We start from the raw sequence: 23,403 nt of genomic DNA, 5'->3' as shown, positions 1-23,403 counted from the left end.
TCCAGTTTCAATAATTCAAGACTAATCATGATGTACTTTATGGAGTACGTAATGACAATTTGCATCATGATCATATAGCAATAGCCCTTGATTAAAACATGTTAATATGCCCTAATAACATGTTAATTTCTATCTTTGAGTAATTACCCTATGATAATTTGAAACTTGTAAATAAGTTCTTAAGTAGGGTTCATGTGAACCTTCATGATTTTGAAATTGATCCATACAAATGAAAATGATTGGGGTGTTACCTTGTTTTTTCCTTTAATAATCAAAAGCCCTTTGATCTGATCTTAAATTTGGATTAAGAGCATTCACCTAGTTTTCTCAGCAAGAGCACACATACATGAGTTTAGGAAGTGTTTTTTTAATTAAACGAATTGAAACCGGACAACGATAAGGTTAATTAGGTAGTTAAATGAGGTCAACGTGGTACACATAGCATATGAACGTGTAGGTAAGCCTTGGAATTTTGAAATAACCTCTAAAGTTAGTACCTTGGAATTTTGAAATAACCCATAACTTATGAATGAATTGTCTTTTAACTTTGCAAGCTCATAATTTGCTCATTGTTTTACCAATTAAGTTGATTTATTTTTCATTGTTTAGTATTATACGTCCTCTTTTCATTTCAACCTTGTTTGTTCCTTAACACCTTCGTTTGGTTAGCCTCCCATTGCTCCAAATTTAATACTTTCATTATTTCAAGTAAATTTTAATTTTTCACAATTCTTCTCATTTTACCCTCATTTCCATGAAACTCATTTCTAATAAATTATATGACTTATAGTAACATATATAAAGGTAATAACAATCATACTTTCTTATTTTTGTCGCTTTTGACCAAATTACACTTTTTGTAGTATTACACATATATAAGACTAGAATTTTCATTCCATTTCATATCAACCATTTATGACACCACTAGAACATAACCTATTTTTTGGTGCGGTAGGGTTTTTTTGGTGCGGTGGTAGCCTAAAACTTTTTGGTATGATAGGGTTTTTTTTGGTGCCGTTGTAGCTAAACCGTACTAGTAAAAGAATTTCGCATCAATACACTAACCAACCACACCATTTAAAGCATTTATCGTTGTGGTTCGTATAACCGCAATAAAAGGTATTAAAAGCGTATTTATTGGTGCATTAGTTCAATACCGCACAAATTTTATCATAGTAACCGCACCAAAAAATCATGTAATCATCGCTCTAAAAGATTCATTCAAAAATTTCATTTCGCTCTAGTTCCCTCCGTATATATAGATACCATTCCCAAATCTCCCCTCTTCATTGTAATATTTCATTCAAGCTTACGCAGACAAGCTCTAGTCACCACGACCATTCGTTTACCAACATTTGAAGCAGCATCACTACCACCCTCATCACTATATTCTGCCTGGTTCATGTTGTAAGTTAGTTGTTTTTTTTTATATCTGTGTGTACTGACTTAAGTCTTACACTTTGGTTAAATGTAAGAAGGGAAGCGTTTTAGCATCTTTCGAGTTATAACCCAACAATATTGTTAATGATCCAGAAGTCGGGGATCCAAATGAAATCCTTTATTATGTCTATCTTTTCGTTACTAGTTTTTTGTGGTTAAAAATCTTATAATATGAACTAATGTTGTGGATGTGAAAATGATGGATTGAGTGTAGGAGCATATTCAAAGCCAAAAGACTCACCGACTATTAATGATGTCCTTTCTCATTTGGGTGGTAAAAGTGAAACACCCATAAAACATGAAACATATTCGAGTAGCCACCTCTCTGGCATTGATCTAAGGTCAAACATAATGACGCCATTCTAAATCTTTTGAGATCTTGAAGAGTATCATCTATGGAGGCTTAATGGAGGTGATTGCAAGTTTAATTGGTGCGGTTATAAAAGGTGTGGTTCCATACTCACACTAGTTAATCATGTTAACCACATAAACGAATGTTTTCTGTAATAGTGCAGCTTACTTTTACAAAAAGAAAAAAAAGCAAAAACAAAAAAAAGGTATTTCTCCAGCTAACTAGCTAACCAACAAACTAATTTTCTTCTATCTTCGCTTTTGGCTCCTTGGCCCTTGGTCTAGGGAAATGAACATATATGAAGGGATGATTTTAAAAAAGATTTTAAAGTTTATTGAAATGCGAGTTTGAGTAGCTCTTTAAAAACCTAGCTTATAAACTTGTTTATAAGATATTTTTTTACATTCCGAAAATAACAATTAAAAAAAAGTCGAATTGTGACGTGTCAAAAAGAACCTTCGTATGTCGTCTTTGTCCTACTAGTTTTTAGCAAGCCTTTCACAATAATATTAGTTAAAAATGAACAAAAATAACAAAGTTTATCAATATTGGTAAAACTCAGTCGAAGTTTAAAGTTCCAAATAATTGAATATGCATCTTCATATGGTTTGATAATCCAAAATAATACCTCCAATGTATGGAACCAATACTATGTAAATGAGAATCAACAATAATTACTAAAAATATTGATATTAAGACAACATCACCAAGATTTTTGTAGAAAGCCCAACGCATGAAGACCACGCGCTGAGTAAATTAATCATCAAGAGATTCAAAAATCATATATGATATTTACGGTCCAAAGAAAATGGAGAAATACAAGTGTTTAAGGCATGATTTTGATGGAATCAAATTTTAAGTGAAAAATGGTCTTAAATCCCTGTGACTGCCTATAACGCGAATTGGAAGGTGGTGATGATGTCGTGCCGATGAGATTGTGGAATGTGGATCACACGAGGAAGTCGCACAATATATCTATCTGGAGGAGTCTTTGTGTTCAGTTCAGCGAAATTGGGCGCTTGATTGAAATCGTGTGGCTGTCTTATCGCAGAAGAAATGTAGTATTAACTATATAGAAAAATATGTGAAATAAACACCATTTTTGAACACTTGTGAGATCGATGTAGAAAGTTTGAAGTACGTGATTTTGAGCACCTTATAAGAGTACATTAATAAAGGAAGGTGACATATGGATATATAGATACCAAAATTTGAATGTGTAAAGAGAAGGGTTATCCAAGTAATTCAAATAATAAATAGATAACTAGATTAGATTGTTGTAATTATCTAGAAGCTGTTTTGTAGTTTCAGAGATCCGATTCTTATGGATCTTCCTATGTAATTGTTATATATATATATATATATATATATATATATATATATATATATATATATATATATATATATATATATATATATATATATATATATATATATATCAATAATATACCTACGGGAAACTTTAAGCCAATTCATTCTCCTTTTTAACTTGGTATCAGAGCCTACTCGGGTTTTTTTTTGTTTTCAATTAACGCTTCTCAAATCATCGACAGCCATGGCCACTACATTCATCAATTCTTCAAAAATTGCTGCAGCAATAACGTGCAAACTGACCCGCACAAACTTTTTGCTCTGGAAAGCATAGGTTGTCCCAATCTTGTGTGGTGTTAAACTGTTCGAATATCTGGATGGAACCACAATCATGCCGGCAACTAAGATCACTGTCGGTACCGGAGATGCAGCACATCAAAGCGACAACCCTGAGTATGACGCCTGGGTCACCCAGGATCAAGCTATTCTTGGTGGACTACTATCCTCCATGACTGAAGAAGTCCTCTCTCAACTCACGCATTGCTCAGACACGTCTAATCAGTTGTGGACTTCTTTTTAAACAATGTTTCGGCTCAACACAAAGGTAACTCTATCCAGATTCGTACTCAACTCTCTAACACAAAGAAAGGCGACATGAGCGCTTCTGAATATTATCAAAAGATGACATCATTGGCAGATACCATGGCCAATATTGGTCATCCCATGACTGATGAAGAAGTCATTGGGTATATCCTAGCTGGTTTAGGCCCAGGGCATGGAGACTTGTTTACAGCCATCACAGTTCTAAGCAACAATCAAGAAGTTAAACTTTCAGAATTTTACTCCTACCTGATCGCCCATGAAGCTCAAACAACAGCAATGAATGGGTCAACAGATTTTGTATCCTCTGCAAACTCTGCAACCAAACAGGAATCCAACAATCCTCGAAAACCCCAAGCAAATCAGGGGCACAACAACAGTAACCAACGCAACAATCATTACTGAAACAATGGTAATCGTGGACGAGGACGTGGCAGAGGAAGGTATGGAGGAGGCCCGAGATGTCAAGTGTGTGGAATACCGGGACACACGGCCCTGAATAGTCGCAATCGCTTTAATCATTCATACCAAAGCGAGAATACCGTGGTGGAAACAGTGCCACATTTGGAAGTTATACCAATGATCAAAATTGGTACCTCGATACAGAGCAACGGACCATCTGACAAGTGATCTTGATCGCCTTTCCATACCTGAACGCTATCATGGCAAGGATCAAGTCCAAGTGGCTAATGGCACAGATTTGCATATCTCTCATGTTGGTCATTTAAAAATTCCAAGTCTAGGACGACCACTTGTTCTCAAAAATATATTACATGTCCCACAAATTAACAAACATCTTCTTTCTACCAATAGACTTGTCAATGATAATCATGTGTTTATTGAAATTTATCCTGATGTTTTCTTTGTTAAGGACATTCTCATTAAGAAAATTCTACTAATCGGTAGAAGTAAACGAGGCTTGTTCCCGGTGCCTATTCGTCATTCTCCTCGTTATGTTGGTTCAACCACCAAGGTTTCATCATTTCAGTGGTACAAACGTCTTGGTCATCCTACACCAGCAATTGTCAAGTCGGTTTTGAAGTCAATAATTTAGGTTTTTCGTTTAGCAATGAGTCATTAGTTTGTGATGCGTGTCAACGTGCAAAGAATCACCAACTTCCTTACAATAATTCTGTTCATGTTACTTCATCACCTCTTGAGCTTGTCCACACTGATGTTTGGGGACCAGCTGAAGTTTCTAGTGGTGGTTTTTGATATTATGTTAGTTTTTTGGACGATTTCAGTCGTTATACTTGGATCTATTGCATTAAACAAAAGTCTGATGTTGAACAAGTTTTTTATACCTTTCAAAAACATGTTGAACGTTTGTTAAACACCAAAACTCGTATTGTACAATCAGATTGGGGGGGGGGGGTGAATATCACAAAATCCATAAATACTTTCAGCAATGTGGAATTTCTCATCGAGTATCGTGCCCGCATACCTCCCAACAAAACGGTATGGCGGAACGAAAACACCGTCATATTGTCAAAACCGGCTTGACTTATTAGCACACTCCTCACTTCCTCTTAAATATTGGGACGAAGCTTTCCTAACGGCTTGTTATTTAATTAATCGCATGCTTAACCCCGTTATTCATAATTCTACTCCTATCACACGCCTTTTAAATATCATACCTGATTATAATTTCTTGCGCACCTTTGGCTGTGCTTGCTGGCCAAGTCTTCGAAAATACAACACACACAAACTTTCTTTTCGATCTACTATATGTGTTTTCTTGGGTTACAGTTCTATGCACCAAGGGTACAAATGTCTCGATAAGCAAACTGGTCGAATTTATATTCCTAGGGATGTGATCTTTGATGAGTCTAGGTTTCCTTTTGCAACTACTGTGTCAAACACTCCATCACAATCGTTGCCGAGTGTCGAGTTTCCTCAAACAGAACTTAATATCATGAACGACCACATGAGAAAATATGATATATCCTTGTTATTAGCTAATCCTGTTCATGCAGCTACAGTTCCAATGAATAGCTCAATGTCTGGAATGTCTATTGATACACATACAATGCCAATCCCCACGATTTCACCACCATCTACAAGTGAACCTGCAGCTTCAGATACAGTACCCACTGTCACAGCCACTACTCACGGTACAACTTCTACAGCCGGTGGTACAGCTTTCAATGAACCCCAATCTATGTTTCCTGCTCCGACCACTCCACCAAGCACTCTGGTCAGCCCACCAGTTGTCCCATCTGGTATCGTCACACGAGGACGAGCTGGAAAATCTTTTCCTAAACGGTTTAATGATGGTACAATTCTCTATAATCCCAACAGGCGGGCCTTCTTTGCTGAACCAACATCACATCAGTTGGCCTTAGCTGATCCAAAGTGGTGCAGTGCTATGGAAGACGAATTTGCAGCCCTACAAAGGAATAACACCTTGTCCTTAGTACCGCGACCAAATGGGGTTAACATTGTTGGATGCAAATGGATTTTTAAAACCAAACTAAATCCGGATGGTTCACTAGACAAACACAAGGCACGCTTGGTGGCACGTGGGTTTACCCAACAATACGGTATTGATTACCAAGACACGTTCAGCCCAGTTGTCAAGCCATCTACGGTTCGATTGGTACTTGCTCTGGCTGTCTCTAAAAATTGGCATCTCCGACAGATTGACGTCAACGACGCGTTTTTGCATGGATTCTTAAATGAAGATGTTTATATGAAACAACCTCCTGGTTTTGAAGAGGCCACACATCCGCATTATGTCCGCAAGCTTCGAAAATCTATCTATGGGCTAAAACAATCACCCCGTGCGTGGTTTTCTCGTCTCAATGAAAAACTTCATCATCTTGGTTTTCGCTCCTCCAGAGCTGATAATTCGTTGTTTTTGTTTCATCATGGTCATCATACTATCTACATGTTGGTGTATGTCGATGATATAGTTATCGTTGGCTCCTCTCAACACATTGTTGACCAACTTATTAGTAATCTTTCATCGGCTTTTCCACTCAAAGATCTTGGTCGCCTCAAGTATTTTCTTGGGATTGAAGTCACTCACAATTCAGGGGGGATCAACGTGTTTCAACAAAAATATGCTAATGATCTCATACATCGAACTCACATGGAGAATTGTAAGAGTGTCTCAACCCCCATGTCTGTCATAGATAAACTTTTAAAAGATCATGGGAAGTTGTTGAGTGATGATGATGCTTTCAAGTATAGAAGTATGGTTGGAGGATTGCAATATCTTACTCTAACTCGGCCTGATATTTCGTTTGCAGTTAACAAGGTATGTCAATATCTTTCCAAACCAACAGATATGCACTGGGAAGCGGCAAAACGAATACTTAGATATGTAAAGGGCACGATCAATACTGGGCTCAATATTCGAAAGTCTAGTTCCACACTATTAAGTGTTTTTACAGATGCCAACTAGGCTGGCTGTTTGGATTATCGTAGATCTACCGGAGGATTTGTTGTGTTTCTAGGTCCAAATTTGATTTCGTGGAGTTCTCGTAAACAACCCACAGTGTCACGCTCAAGTACGGAGGCTGAGTATAAGGCGTATAAGGCATTGGCTAATGGTACAGCGGAAGTGATATGGGTACAGTCATTACTCAAGGAGCTTGGAGTTTGTCAACCAAGACCACCTGTTCTATGGTGTGATAACTTGGGTGCCACCTATCTAACAGCGAATCCGGTATTCCATGCAAGAACAAAACACATTGAAGTCGATTTCCATTTTGTCAGAGAGAAGGTAGCCATGGGAGCACTTGATGTTCGTTTTATTTCTTCAAAAGATCAGATAGCTGATGGATTCACTAAACCGGTTACTCGTCAGATGTTGGATCGTATGAAGTCCAATCTTAACCTTGTAGTCGTTAAGATTGAGGGGGAATGTAAAGAGAAGGGTTATCCAACTAATTCAAATAATAAATAGATAACTAGATTAGATTGTTGTAATTATCTAGAAGCTGTTTTGTAGTTGCAGAGATCCGATTCTTATGGATCTTCCTGTGTAATTGTTATATATATATATATATATATATATATATATATATATATATATATATATCAATAATATACCTACGGGAAACTTTAAGCCAATTCATTCTCCTTTTTAACTGAATGATGTTCTACATTGCTATGTTAATAGTCAAACTAGTGTTGGTTATCGTACAATTTGGAGACTACTTTACAAATACTTAGGTTTCATGGTGGTTTCTACTGTACAAAATTATGTATATGTTATCAAATAGAATGCAAAATTCTTGGTCATAATGAGCAGATCAGGCCAGATGCAAGTTGAATGAAGACATCCTCACGACATGGAATTGTGAGGCCACCCATTGGATGATCATAACCAAATTCTTCCTCTGATTGACGTAGCAGATCTTGGAATGAAGGCTGCTCTAATAACGATATAGGAACAACAAATCGTCTTTTTTCTTGATCACCAACATAAACTGCAAAATGTCCTTTGGGGATGATGTCTACCGATGATGATGATGAGCGGATTCCATTGGAGAATGATCGACAGAGAACTTTTTTGGCCTGAATGATTCGAGGCATACGAATGGCCATTTTTATATGAAGGCTACGGTCTCTTTCTTCTGAAAGGATTTCTTTTATGTGAAAGATGCTATGATGGATTTTGGGAGGAGTTGTGCTTCATATCAGCCCAATTGTATCCATTTTATAGGTGTATGAAGATTTCAATGAAGATTGAATAATAGTAGGAATTTCAAAGAAGAGATGGTGACAAATTCTACCAAAAAGAAAAATCACAAGGTTTTGTCTTCCAACTTGTTATTGGCCCCAAAGAATTATATATGTACAATGAAGTATGCCACAAAGTTTCAGTAATGCTGAGTGGCCAAGCTTGAGCTACAGTATGGGCCCATGTACAAGTGAGTCTTATGGACACACATCATTATTTCTCACATGGCCATGTTTGTCAATAATATCAGAAGGTTAGGCATCTTTTTTTCAAGTGCAACAAGTCCACAATTTCAGGTCCTGAAATCAACAAAACATCCAAAAAGAAATCAATGCTCATATCTAATCTGATATATGAATTAAACACATAGTATGCACTTAAATATTTTGCTTTTCCCTCCTGAAGAAAATCAGATATATATCTTCTGAAGGTTGTTCTGTTATCAATGATCGATACAAAAGGATCCGCTATTTGACTTTAACTGATAGCCGATTGGCTGTTTGCTTTTCCGTAACTCTGATATCAACTAATTAAGTGACCCATTGTGTTTTTATATTATTCATTTATTGATTACAAGCAGTAACTTGTGATGTTGAAAACTTGATATATATAGGTCCATGTATTGTGGGGTCTTTCTAACTATTTTGGTAGGTTGTTAGTGATTGCCATGTTGCTTGAGTAATTAAGATTTGTAGCGGAATAAATCTCTTGGGAAGAAAGTAGGATGTGATGATGTTTAGGATGTTCCAAGAGGGGTCTCTGTTGGAATTCTTTTGTGATTATAATATTTGAAACTCAATGCCTTGCCTTTTTCCTTAGTTTTCATGATATCTATACAAGAGTTGTAGCTAGACTTTATATTGAAACCTTCCTAATTAGTAATATGGTCATGATCTAATATAAATATGCCTAATAGTTTGCCATCAGAAGAAGCTAAGTACCATGGTATTCGCAATATGAGTTCTTTTCTTTAAACTTCCGAGCTTCCTCAAGAGAGACATTACAATGCCCTTTACAAAGTCGTTCCCTTGAGTTAATACACTAACATGTGTGATCCTACCATGAATTTTTATCTAACTATTGATCATTGGTCATCGGCCGATTTCTCTTCACCAATCAGTCCCTATCATAACAGGTTAGAGGAAAAGAACAATAACTGATAGCTCTTGGGTAGGTGGTGTTATAGAAACAACTGATCCAGGCCTTAAGGCTATAGTATATGGACAAAGATGTGGCATACACACTTTTTTTGAACAGATTGAAAATACAAGCTAAAGAACAAAAGTAAGTACGTGGTTCTGGTGGGCTTAGAGGACATTGATAAAGAAAGCCCTAATGGCATAGACATGAACACCATAAGTTGAACTATGCTCGTCATTAATGTATTAATGCTGAAACTAAATTTTGTTATCATACAATTAATTTGGAGACAACATTACTCCCTCTGATTTACAATTAATGGCTTAGAGGACATTGATAAAGAAAGCCCTAAGGCGGCAGGCAACATCAATGAACACTTCCTCACGACACGGAATTGTGAGGCCGCCCATTGGATGATCAAATCCAAATTCTTCCTCTGCTTGATGTAGCAAGTCTTGGAACGAAGGCTGGTTTAATAATGATACAGGAACAACGAATCGCCTTTTCTCTTGATTACCAACATAAACTGCAAAATGTCCTTTAGGGATGATTTCTGTAGATAACGATGAACGGCTTCCATTGGACGATGATCGGCCCAGAACTATCTTTGCTTGAATGATCCGAGGCATACGAATAGCCATGTATATATGAAGGGTAAGGTCACTTAATTTGTTTTGGTGAAAAAATGAAATATGAAAGGATTTCGTTTTTGTGACAGGTGCTGTGGAGGAGTTGTGCTTGATATCTGCACAATTGGATGCGTTATATAGGTGTAAGAAGATTACAATAAGATTGGGTCATAGTAGGAATTTTAGCGAAGAGATTGTGACACATTCTAGCAAAATGCAAGATCACATGGTTTTGTCTTCCAATTTGTTATTGGACCCAAAGGATTAGACGTTGAATGAAGTATGCCACATATTTTCTGCAATGTAAGTGGAAAAGAGTGAGCAAAACTATGGCCCATATGTATATTGGATTCTGAAGGACATGCACCATTATTATTCACATGGTTATGTTTCATTAAAAATCGTAATATTTTGCATCTTTATAATTAATTTATTTTTTGAAGTACAACCATTCCTCCATTTTAGGTGGTGAAGTGGTTAACACCATCAAAAATGAAAAGGGATCAAATCTAATTAGGAATATTAATAAACCACCTACTAATATGCTTTTGAAGAAAATGTTCCACTCTAACTAAATGGGAATCGAGAGTGTCATTGGATGTATTTATGGGGAATTTGGCCATTCAAGAAGAAAATGTTGTTTCTTTCATCTAACCTGAAAAAGGAAGAGTTGTTTGAACGTGGTTTATTTTTATATTTTTTTTTTCTTGTAGATGTTGAACAGAAAGAAAAATGTTAATCTTAATTTGGTAGCTTGGGTTAAAAATCTTGTTATCTCTCAAAACTCCATGTAACTATTATAGCTGGCATATTTGTTAGCCCATTTCGGTATGTATATCTATGTATTTATACATACCCGACCCATTAATGTTGACATACGGCCTATGTATGTTTTACAAGTATATATTCTTTTTCTTTAATGAGAATTGGGATTGATGTGGACACACGTTCTAATATAATATTTAATTTGTAACAGGTTTTTCCTGATTATCTCACTTCAGCCTCCAATCCATATCTTCTCCTTTTCTTCTTGTTAGTTTTCATTCTCGGTACAACCATAGTCACCAGCTTCTCTTCTCACCGATGTCTTGAACTTTTTGAGACCGACCGCATCATGTTTAGCGTCGTTGATCATCTCTTGACCATCCCGACAGAACCGCACAGAGCAATGAAAAAAATTGACTCTCTTCTCAAGTTTTAGATTTATGCTGAAAGACGGGAAAAGTCTTAATATTGAGACCGTGAACGCTTTGATATTGAAAAATCCCAAAATTTTGATTTTCTCTTTCTCAATATACCAACTTGCACTTTAGTCGATCGATGTTGACTTTGGTACCTTTTGACGAAGGACGTTCTAATTGATATCCCAATTTGGTTTCCCTCTGGACTCTTTTATTATGAGGTTGTTATATCATAGTTATTAATTTTTTCTCTTTCAAACCAAATGTGTGGGCAAGAAGTATTCAACCTTCGATTTGCATAGCTATAAGTTCGAAATTTCAATAGTTTTTGAAACGATTTATAATATCCAAATAAAAACTCTTTGAGATTGTTATTATTATTTTTTTTAAGATTCTATTTACGGTGTGGTTGAATTAAAGTTTTTGTCCCCTTTTTTTCTTTTATTTTTAACTTTGTGACTTCCCTAATTGATAAAGTTGCTAGAAATTTTCGGTGTTTGTCAATAAAATTATAAAAATGTTAGAATTAATATTGTCATTTTAGCAAATAACCTTATATTTTAATACAAGTATACCTTTTAACCGATTGATGTGGATTCAAATAAGATTATTTACCATTTCATTTGTTGATGTTGTTGTGTTGTGAATCTTTCTTTCGTTCTTAACTTTTGATGTTTATGTGGTGTGAATCGATTTTTTGTTATCTTGTTGTATCTCAAAGTGTTCTTTTGAAAACTACAATAGCTTGCCAAGGAAGATGCTTATAGGATGATACAAGAGCCCTTCATCATCTATAATTACTGGTTTGGAAAACTTTGTGTTTAGAAACTTTTGCTCTGAAATTGCCTTTCCTTTTTAATTCATAAAGACACAATAAATGTACTTGATTATGTCATGATTAATTCAATTTGGTTACCATTAACATATGTAAATGGTGTTTAATTTAAGTAATTGAATATATTGGTGATTAAATATAGTTACATTTATATATTGTTGTTTGAAAAAAATATTAATTTATACATCTATTATGTTGACAATTTGATATTTATCATCATTCCCAATTATACAGGTAAAATCATCATCTACTTATATCCAGACAGTTGAATAAGTTAATAAAATAGACATTCTTAATGTATATGACACTTTATCCACACTCGTTTGTGAGAGTTCAAACCCTAAAAATGGCATATGCATTTTGGATTGTGTCTTTTTTTTTTTTTGTATTTTCTTTTATTATAAAGTTGTCTTGCTCTTTTATTAAAAAAAAATTATAAATGTGTTGGGTATGTCATAAGGTACAAACATAAGGGCTTTTTTTTCTTATCTTGCGGTTTTTTTTTCTTATCTTGCTGTAGGCATGGAATACCAATAGACCGACCCTGGTGGCTATAAGATTTAACATCCTTGTGTTAATCTTTCATTATTGACATAATGTCGATCCAATATTAATTTATCATGATATTTACTAATCACTACTAATCATACACTAATTTCTTCATAATTATTATTCCAGTTTCAATAATTCAAGACTAATCATGATGTACTTTATGGAGTACGTAATGTCAATTTGCATCATGATCATATAGCAATAGCCCTCGATTAAAACATGTTAATATGCCCTAATAACATGTTAATTTCTATCTTTCAGTAATTACCCTATGATAATTTGAAACTTGTAAATAAGTGCTTAAGTAGGGTTCATGTGAACTTTCATGATTTTGAAATTGATCCATACAAATGAAAATGATTGGGGTGTTACCTTGTTTTTTCCTTTAATAATCATAATCCCTTTGATTTGATCTTAAATTTGGATTAAGAGCATTCACCTAGTTTTCTCAGCAAGAGCACACATACATGACTTTAGGAAGTGTTTTTTAATTAAACGAACTGAAACCGGGCAGCGATAAGGTTAATTAGGTAGTTAAATGAGGTCAGCGTGGTACACATAGCATATGAACATGTAGGTAAGGCTTGGAATTTTGAAATAACCTCTAAAGTTAGTACCTTGGAATTTTGAAATAACCCATAACTTATGAATGAATTGTCTTTTAACTTTGCAAGCTCATAATTTGCTCATTGTTTTACCAATTAAGTTGATTTATTTTTCATTGTTTAGTATTATACGTCCTCTTTCCATTTCAACCTTGTTTGTTCCTTAACACCTTCGTTTGGTTAGCCTCCCATTGCTCCAAATTTAATACTTTCATTATTTCAAGTAAATTTTAATTTTTCACAATTCTTCTCATTTTACCCTCATTTCCATGAAACTCATTTCTAATAAATTATATGACTTATAATAACATATATAAAGGTAATAACAATCATACTTCCTTATTTTTGTCGCTTTTGACCAAATTACACTTTTTGTAGTATTACACATATATAAGACTAGAATTTTCATTCCATTTCATATCAACCATTTATGACACCACTAGAACATAACCTATTTTTTTGGTGCGGTAGGGTTTTTTTTGGTGCGGTGGTAGCCTAAAACTTTTTGGTGTGATAGGGTTTTTTTTGGTGCCGTTGTAGCTAAACCGTACTAGTAAAAGAATTTCGCATCAATACACGAACCAACCACACCATTTAAAGCATTTATCGTTGTGGTTCGTATAACCGCAATAAAAGGTATTAAAAGCGTATTTATTGGTGCATTAGTTCAATACCGCACCATTTTATCATAGTAACCGCACCAAAAAATCATGTAATCATCGCTCTAAAAGATTCATTCAAAAATTTCATTTCGCTCTAGTTCCCTCCGTATATATAGATACCATTCCCAAATCTCCCCTCTTCATTGTAATATTTCATTCAAGCTTACGCAGACAAGCTCTAGTCACCACGACCATTCGTTTACCAACATTTGAAGCACCATCACTACCACCCTCATCACTATATTCTGGTTCATGTTGTAAGTTAGTTGTTTTTTTTATATCTGTGTACTGAATTAAGTCTTACACTTTGGTTAAATGTAAGAAGGGAAGCGTTTTAGCATTTTTCGAGTTATAACCCAACAATATTGTTAATGATCCAGAAGTCGGGGAACCAAATGAAATTATTTATTATGTCTATCTTTTCGTTACTAGTTTTTTGTGGTTAAAAATCTTATCATATGAACTAATGTTGTGGAGGTGAAAATGATGGATCGAATGTAGGAGCATATTCAAAGCCAAAAGAGTCACCGGCTATTAATGATGTCCTTTCTCATTTGGGTGGTAAAAGTAAAACACCCATAAAACATGAAACATATTCGAGTAGCCACCTCTCCTGCATTGATCTAAGGTCAAACATAATGACGCTATTCTAAATCTTTTGAGATCTTGAAGAGTATCGTCTATGGAGGCTTGCTTAATGGAGGTGATTGCAAGTTTAATTGGTGCGGTCATAAAAGGTGTGGTTCCATACTCACACTAGTTAATCATGTTAACCACATAAACAAATGCTTTCTGTAATAGTGCGGCTAACTTTTACAAAAAGAAAAAAAAAACAAAAAAAGCTATTTCTCCGGCTAACTAGCTAGCTAACCAACAGACTAATTTTCCTCTATCTTCGCTTTTGGCTCCTTCTGTTACACCCCAAAACCAGAATGGCGGAAACGTTCTGGGGTGGAGGACGTCATGTGTAGCATCACAACCAATGAATAATAGCAATCATAGCAACACAACCATTACAATGAATAAAAATGTTTACATCAGTTTGAAAATTTGTCTGAAATTTTGTTTGAATTACATCCAATAGCTTTGTATAGTAAAAACATAAAACTCTTATTGCTCCAGTTCCTCAAAAATCCAGCAAGTGTCTGTTTAATGATTTCCTGAGAATACAAGCAGTTTGAAAGAGTATCAGCATAAAGCTGGTGAGTTCATAAGCGGTGGTTTGTAATGAAAATCGTTGATGAATTCGTAAAAGTGTTTTGCATTGTTTCAAGAAAATCCGATATTTTATTTAGTGAAGATGTAGTGTTCTCAATTCTGTATGAAATCGTGATTGTTTGTTACTGAAAACTGTGGTCATGCGCGAAAGTAATACTTCATGTGACTAGAAAATGCTAATCACGATGTATAAGTATTTCGTACGTGAAACCATTGTATGTTCAGTTCTGTTTGTAAACTCTGAAAGTTTTCCAGTTGTAGTGTGTATTAGTTCTATTTAGCGTAAATAAAACTGTTCAAGAGTGTCAAGTAGTAAACTAAAGGTGATTTATACATATTGTGAGTTGTATAACCATGCTTGATATGACTAGAGACCTTTCCAACGTTCGTCAGGCGTCGAGTTAAATGACATTTGTCACCCTAGGCATGCCTGCCCAACTGTAGCTAGCAGTCCGGGTGTGGGATTGTCAGTCCAGAATAGATCTATTCACAAATCTCACGCTCTCCCTCCAGGAGACTCTGGTTATACTATGATAGGATTTATCCCTGTACACCTAAGGGTACAGTAGTGAAGTAGTGCCTCACAGTATCGTACAATCTAGTTTACATGTAGTGTAGTAGCGTTCTACCATAGTGAAAATCCGTATTTATACCGTTTGTAGTGAAAATTTTAGTTATGAATACCATGAATAAGTAGCGATGTAATTTGTAAACTGTTTCTGTCTTAGTGCACATGTTCAGTAGTGAAAGTTTATGTGCTTGTTATGTTTAGAAAATCCCAAACTATACCGATTATAGTTTGCATGTAAAACGTAGCGAATAGCGTGTCCGGAAAAACTACGCAATTTTAGTGAAAACGTCCCTTATGCTCAGCATAGTACAAAAGGGATTTAAAGTATGAGATTTGCATAAGTTTTGTGTATATTCTTGAAAACATTTATGTTTAGCTTGTATTCCCCCCCATGAAAACATTAAAAATACAGAAAATGTGGGTGTATGAACTCACAGTTGTTGCGTGAAAGCGCTGACTGAAATGAAGATCGTCGAGTTGTTGCACGTGACACTTAACGGAATCCTATTATCAAATAAATACGTATATGTATCTAAATTAGCGATTTCGTTAGATAAAGTGTTAGAGGAACACTTGTGTTCGGTTGAGGAATGTTACCGGGACTTGATCGAATCGAGGAAAGTGGGTTTTCAGCCAAAAGCACCACTTAGAAAGGTGTTTACGGCCGTAAACAAGAGTTTACGGTCGACTGGTAGTTTACGGTTTCTGAAGGCTTGGTGAGTTTACGGCCGTAAACTCAAGAACAGGGTTTACGGTCTTTGAAGATGGACCGTAAACTCAAGAACAACGGTGCTGATTTCGAAGAGATAAGTGCTTCAGACGTTCCAAAATGACTCCAAACGGTGCTTCTCGATGTTTCCCGAAGTTTGAAGGTGTTTTTAAGTGTTTACGGTCAAGGTTCTTAGAGAGAGAAAGATAGAGTTTTCGGCCAGAAGTGTTCAAATGAAGGTGGAGGTCTCGTATTTATAGGGGTTTTGTGGTCGGTGGTGGGGTCCACTCTTTACTGGCCGTAAACGGGTTTACGGCCGTAAACGCGTTTGCGGTCGTAAACTAGTTTACGGTCGTAACCCTACTTAGGCCAAAATTGTTTGATTTTTTGAGATATTCGGGTTTCCGCACGATTTTTGGTTCCAACTCGTAAATAATTTAATTTTATATAACTAGATTATTTTCTAAACCAAGAAGTTTGATGGAAAAGTTAATGAATTCGAAATTTTATTAACGGAAATCGCGTAACGGAAACAGACAAAAATTTCGGGTTGTCACATCATCCCCCCGTTAGAGGGAATTTCGTCTCGAAATTCGAACATAGAATACAAATCATGGATCAGAAAAGAGATGCAGATACTTTTGTTTCATCTGATCTTCGCACTCCCAAGTGTATTCAGGTCCCCACTTGGCATTCCAGCGAACCTTCACAATCGGGATGCGACTTTGTTTCGTTCGTTTGATCTCTCTGTCCATGATTTCGACCGGTTCTTCCACGAAGTTGAGGTTCTCGTTGATTTCGATCTCGACGAGAGGAATCACAAGTGTCTCATCAGACAGACACTTCTTTAGGTTCGATACGTGGAAGACAGGATGGATGTTGCTGAGCTCCCGTGGTAACTGAAGTTTGTGTGCTACGGGACCGATCCTAGCAAGGATCTCAAACGGTCCAATGTACCTTGGGTTTAGCATTCCACGCTTCCCAAAGCGTATCATGCCTTTCCAGGGTGAGACCTTCAGAAGGATGCGGTCACCAACCTGGAACTCCAAGGGTTTTCGTCTCTTATCGGCGTAGCTCTTTTGTCTATCTCGTGAGGCTTTCAGTCGTTCCCAGATTTGTACAATCTTCTCAGTTGTCTTTCGGATGATCTCAGGACCAGTGAGAGTACTGTCGGGGACTTGACCCCTGGCTAGCTGTGTGTCACCCACCTCAACCCAGCACAGAGGGGATCTGCACTTACGGCCATAGAGGGCTTCAAACAGCGCAGCCTTGATGCTGGTATGGTAGCTGTTGTTGTAGGAAAATTCAACCAAAGGAAGATGAGTGTCCCATGATGCGCCGAAATCGATGACACAGGCTCTCAACATGTCTTCCACTGTCTGAATTGTTCTCTCACTCTGTCTGTCAGTCTGTGGATGATAAGCCGTGCTCATATCCAATTTAGTCCCAAGAGCAATCTGTAGTGACTGCCAGAACCTTGATGCAAACCTGCTATCTCGATCGGAGATAATGGATGCAGGTACACCATGAAGGCGTACTATCTCTTGAAGGTAGATCCGTGTGAGTCTCTCCATCTTGAAGCTTTCTTTGATTGGCAGGAAGTGGGCGGACTTCGTCAACCGATCGACAATTACCCAGATGGCATCATGCCCACTCGGAGATCTGGGTAACTTGGTGATAAAATCCATGGTTATCCTTTCCCACTTCCACTCAGGTATTTCCGGCTGCTGAAGTAAACCTGAGGGCTTTTGATATTCTAATTTTACCTTGGCACAAGTCAGGAACTTGCTCACGAAAGTAGCAATTTCCGCTTTCATGTTTGGCCACCAATAGAGTTGTTTGAGATCCAGATACATCTTATCCGAACCTAGGTGAACGGAGTATTTAGTCTTGTGAGCTTCGTTCATGACAACTTCTCTGTAACCATCGTACTTTGGGGTCCAGATCTGGTTCATGAAGTAGTACACTCTGTTTCCCTTGAGCTCCAAGTTCTTGTCCATTCCTCGCAGTGACTCATTTGCCACGTTCTTTGCTTTCAAAGCTTCCACCTGAGCCTCTCTAATTTGCACGGACAAATGGGAATGGATGCTCATTGTTAGTGCCTTCACCTTACGTCCTGAATACTCCTTTCGATTGAGGGCATCTGCTACCACATTGGCCTTGCCGGGATGATAGCGAATTTCGCACTCGTAGTCACTGAGTAGCTCTACCCATCGCCGTTGTCTCATGTTTAACTCCTTTTGATCAAAAATGTGTTGCAAGCTCTTATGGTCGGTGAAGATAGTGCACTTGGTTCCATAGAGATAGTGTCTCCAGATCTTTAACGCAAATATCACTACTCCCAACTCCAAATCATGAGTTGTGTAATTGACCTCGTGTGTTTTCAACTGCCTCGAGGCATAGGCGATGACCTTTCTGTTGGATATAGTGTCTAAGTCCATAACTTTATTTGGTATGAACTTGACCCAACCCGACATGGTCCATTTGGGTTGCATGGCATTGCAATACTTGGATAGACTAAATGAGAGAATAAGGCACTTATGATTATTAATATATTATAAGTTCTAATATATTAATAATAGTATTATTTAATTAGTATTGATCAAGTATTAATCTAGTATTAATTTGGTGATCAAAATGAGACTAATTAAATATATAGGGTTGATTATGACAATCATCAATTCTTTTATGGTGGATTAATGATCCATGGTTTATGCGTTTGGTTGTAACCATATGGAGCTCCATGGATAGTCTATGGGAGTTACAAACCCATTGGTTATGAGAAATGAAGAGTCATGACAATTAGGGTTTACATTTGTAACTCCTAATTATGACACACTATAAAAGAAACCCTATAGCATGCAAAATGTGCACAAAGGTTTTCTAGAGAGGGCATAACCGATTTTGAGGCTAAGTGACATTCTCTCAAGTTATTCCAAGTTTTGTGGTGTTGTGTGAAGCATTTGAGGCACAACATTTGGGGTGCTAGGCTCACAAAGTCTTGAAGGAATCCAAGCAACAACAAGGTATGTATTTCTACTAGTTTTTATGTTTTATGTAATCCCCATGTCATGCTAGTTAGGAAATAACCTTGAAAAACAAATTTGCATGTATATAGAGAAAACATAGATTCAAGGTTATTAGGGTTGCATGTACACTTAGGAAGTGTTAGAATGCTCAAAACCCATCAGTGGTATCAGAGCCTAGGATTGTTTTCTGTATACTTGATGCAAAACTGCTTGAAAATCGAAAATTCTGCATTCTGACGACTGGACTCGCCGAGTTCATGGGGAGGACTCGCCGAGTCCATGAACAAATTCATCCTACTCGTCGAGTAGGATAATGCACTCGACGAGTAGGAGCGTGCTGAGTAGTTTTTTCGAGTTTTGTTGCTGGAAATGGATTAAAATCATTATCCCAATCTGTTTTGGACTTGTAAAATCTGTTTTTCAAAATGATAATGATTATGTTAACCCATTTTACATGACTTTTATCAATTTTCAAGTATTGTATATGTTTATATGATTTATTGAAATTGCTTGACATGAAATTGTGTTCTTATGAGTTTTAGAAGATCATAGGAATTATGTGTAACCTCCATGTGTGTTTAATTCATGATCTTAATGGCAATGATGGTGTCCATAACTTGTCCTCAAGTTATGGATAACCAAAAGTCACTTCTTTAAATTGTGATTAAAGAAATAAAGAGGTTTCATAAAATGAAGAGTCTTCATTTTTATGAACCATTAAAACTCATAAGTTACAAATTGAAGAGACTTGGAATAGTTTCAAATCTTGCCCTCAAGTTTTGGAATTTGAAAAGTCTTACACTTTAATACTTTAATTCCAAATTAAACCTTAGATTTTTAAAAAGTTTAAAAATCAACACTTATACTATTATTATAATTTTATTATATAGATAGGTATAAGAATATGTCATTCTTACCGCAAGTAGGCCTCATTCACGAAGCCGGTCTATAAGGGGGTATAAGGTTGTTGCCTATAAAATGGTGACTTAATGGGTGTCCACTCTCACTCACCGCTTCCTTGATCGGTGGAGGGTCGTTAGCCGAACGGGTAGGATACGACTTTAAATACTCATTAAAAGTATAATGAATTATAAAGTAACTATACATTATAAATTCCCAATCTTAGTTACTTTAGGAAAATGTGAAATTGGTGCTAGCCCATAAAATTACACTTTGTACCTTACCAAGTCGTTAGTGGAGCGTGTGTGGTTAACCGGCACACTAACATGGACTAGTAAGTGTGGCAAAGGGTAACTTGACTTTATTATAGATCGGTGGAGCGTGTATGGTTAACCGGCACATCGATTAGGTAATATTGTTGAGGGTACCAAGTCAATTTGTATGGTTATTCACACCTTGTTTGTGATCCTCGGCATCCCAGTCACAAACTTGAGAGGGCACAATCGAGATTCAAACATGCCATTGAAAAGTTCAATGTATCTCAAAAGATCTAGGAGTTTCAAAACCAATAAAACCTAATAATAAAATATTTCGTTCTTATGGTGGAAATTGGTAAATCGTCATTTACCTACCTTCAAATATTTTATAGTGTGGATTACGGCATCCCTCTTCCAACTATAAATAGTTTGTTGGATCCTAGCCTTAATATTTCATTTGGGTGAATTATTAAGGATTCTTAATATAATGAAACTTGTCTTTCTTTCCTTTCAGATGTCTTCCAACAATGCTTCTGGTTCAAACCCAACAGGCTCCTTTTCCCTTATGAACTTGTGTGGTAAGGTCATCTTTGATGGATCCAATTTCAATGAGTGGATCAGAAACATCAGAATGATTACCCGCTATGAGGACAAAGAATATGTCCTTGATAGGGAGCTTAAGGTTGTGGATGAAGCCACTGCTACTCCTGAATAGTTTACGGAGTTTGTTGCACATGAAAAGGATCCTACTAAAGTAGCATGCATCATGATGGCCACCATGACTCCCGAACTTCAAAAATCCTATGAAGATTTCTACCCCTATGAGATGCAACTGGATCTGATGGAAAGGTACCATCAGAGCGCGCGTCAGGAAAGGTATGAAATCATCTCATCCATGATAACCGCAAGGATGAAGGATGGTGAACCCATCACCGGTCACTTGCAGAAGATGCAAAGGTTCGTTGACCGGTTGCTGAAGCTAAATGTTGACTTCCCTGAGGAAATGGCGATTGACATCATTCTCCATTCCTTACCTCCAAGTTATGATCAGTTTCGTATGACTTATCACATGAACAAGGAGGAAGTCACACTTAGCAAACTTCAAGGACTCTTAAGGACATCTGAAAATGGCCTTAAGGGTAAAGCGGTTGCTACTTCTACTCCTTCAACAGCCCCTGTTTTGGCTATTGGGCAGGGAAAGGGTAAGAAGAGGAAAAGCCCTTCAAAGGGTACCAAGGGTAAGACTCTTGATGGTTCCTCTTCAAGTGGGACAAAGAAAGGTCCCATTACTCCTTCTTCAAACCCAAAGGAAGCACAGTGCTTCTATTGCCAAGATAAGGGACACTTCAAGCGAAGCTGCCCCAAATATCTGCAAGATGTAAAGGATGGGAAGGTTAAACCCACCCATGCAGGTATTTACACAATATTGTCTAACAACTCATCCAATGCTAATTCTTGGGTGCTTGATACAGGTTGTGGTATTCACATTTGTACTGATTTGCAGGCACTAAGAAGAAGTGAGCAAGTGGAGCACGGGAAGATAAACTTAGTCATGGGCAACAGGAAAGCATCACCTGTTACCAAGATAGGAGTTTATTCTTTATTGCTTAATAATGGGTTAATGTTAGATTTGAATAAGTGTTGTTACTCGCTCGAAATGGCGAGAAATATTATTTCTTTTCATGGCTTGTACAAACAAGGTTTTTCATTTTCATTTGATAATAAAAATGGTGCTATTAATGTTTATTACAATGATGTATTTTACTTTAAAGCATTACCTTGTGATGGTGTATATGAAGTTGTGAATGTTGTAGACAATCTAGGAAATAATGTGTTGTGTATTGATTCTTCAGATAGCTTGGATAAAGCATCCTTGTGGCATTGTCGTCTTGGACATGTTAACAAGAAGCGCATAGGCCAACTCCAAAAGGCTGGAGTCTTGGAATCATTTGACCTCAAGTCAGATGATAGTTGCGAATCTTGTTTACTTGGAAAAATGACAAAGTCACCCTTCACAGGTACTTGTGATAGGGGTGAAGGTTTGTTGGACCTTGTATACACAGATGTGTGTGGGCCCTTCAGAGTTGCTACAGAGGATGCTAATCGCTATTATGTGACTTTTACTGATGATTACAATAGATATGGATATATTTACTTAATCAAGCATAAGTCAGAAACCTTTGAAAAGTTCAAAGAGTTTAAACAGGAAGTTGAGAATCAATTGGGCAGGAACATCAAGATGCTCCGATCCGATCGGGGAGGAGAGTATCTTAGCATTGAGTTCCTTGACTATCTTAAGGAATGTGGGATTGTCTCACAATTGACACCTCCCAGGACACCACAGTTGAATGGTGTGGCTGAGAGGCGCAATCGAACCTCGTTGGATATGGTTCGTTCCATGATGAGTCGAGCTTCGTTATCAATCTCTTTCTAGGGGTATGCTTTAGAGACTGCCGCCCATATCCTTAATCTAGTCCCTACTAAAAAGGTTGCCAAAACACCTCACGAGATGTGGACTGGGAAAGTTCCCAATTTGGAACACATCAAGATTTGGGGTTGTGAAGCTTTCGTGAGGCGTGAGACCCATGATAAGCTTGAACCTCGAAGTGAGAGGTGTATTTTCATCGGCTACCTACAGAGATCCTTTGGTTACCTCTTCTACAGACCCAGTGATAATGTGGTCTTTGTAGCGAGAAGAGGAGTCTTTCGTGAGAGAGAA

The 23,403-nt window shown here is 36.9% G+C and overlaps 2 protein-coding genes across 2 annotated transcripts; both read right to left on the bottom strand.

The window, feature by feature from the left end:
- Positions 1-7,800: 7,800 nt before the first annotated feature.
- LOC145168499 (auxin-induced protein 15A-like) lies at positions 7,801-8,447 on the bottom strand. The gene has a single exon (XM_079087296.1). The coding sequence runs from the start codon at positions 8,258-8,260 to the stop codon at positions 7,952-7,954; it is 309 nt and encodes a 102-aa protein (XP_078943422.1). The 5' UTR covers positions 8,261-8,447; the 3' UTR covers positions 7,801-7,951.
- A 1,296-nt stretch (positions 8,448-9,743) lies between these two features.
- On the bottom strand, positions 9,744-10,266 carry LOC145168497 (auxin-responsive protein SAUR24-like). Its single transcript, XM_079087294.1, has one exon. It carries the CDS (start codon positions 10,175-10,177, stop codon positions 9,860-9,862), a length of 318 nt encoding a protein of 105 aa, XP_078943420.1. The 5' UTR covers positions 10,178-10,266; the 3' UTR covers positions 9,744-9,859.
- Between the last annotated feature and the right edge of the window lie 13,137 nt (positions 10,267-23,403).

The sequence above is a fragment of the Lactuca virosa genome, chromosome 4, assembly GCF_052849685.1.
Source record: "Lactuca virosa cultivar CGN04683 chromosome 4, Lactuca_virosa_CGN04683_v6, whole genome shotgun sequence".
NCBI lineage: Eukaryota > Viridiplantae > Streptophyta > Magnoliopsida > Asterales > Asteraceae > Lactuca > Lactuca virosa.
Note: the sequence above shows the minus strand (reverse complement) of the source record. Positions and strands in the feature narration are given on the sequence as shown.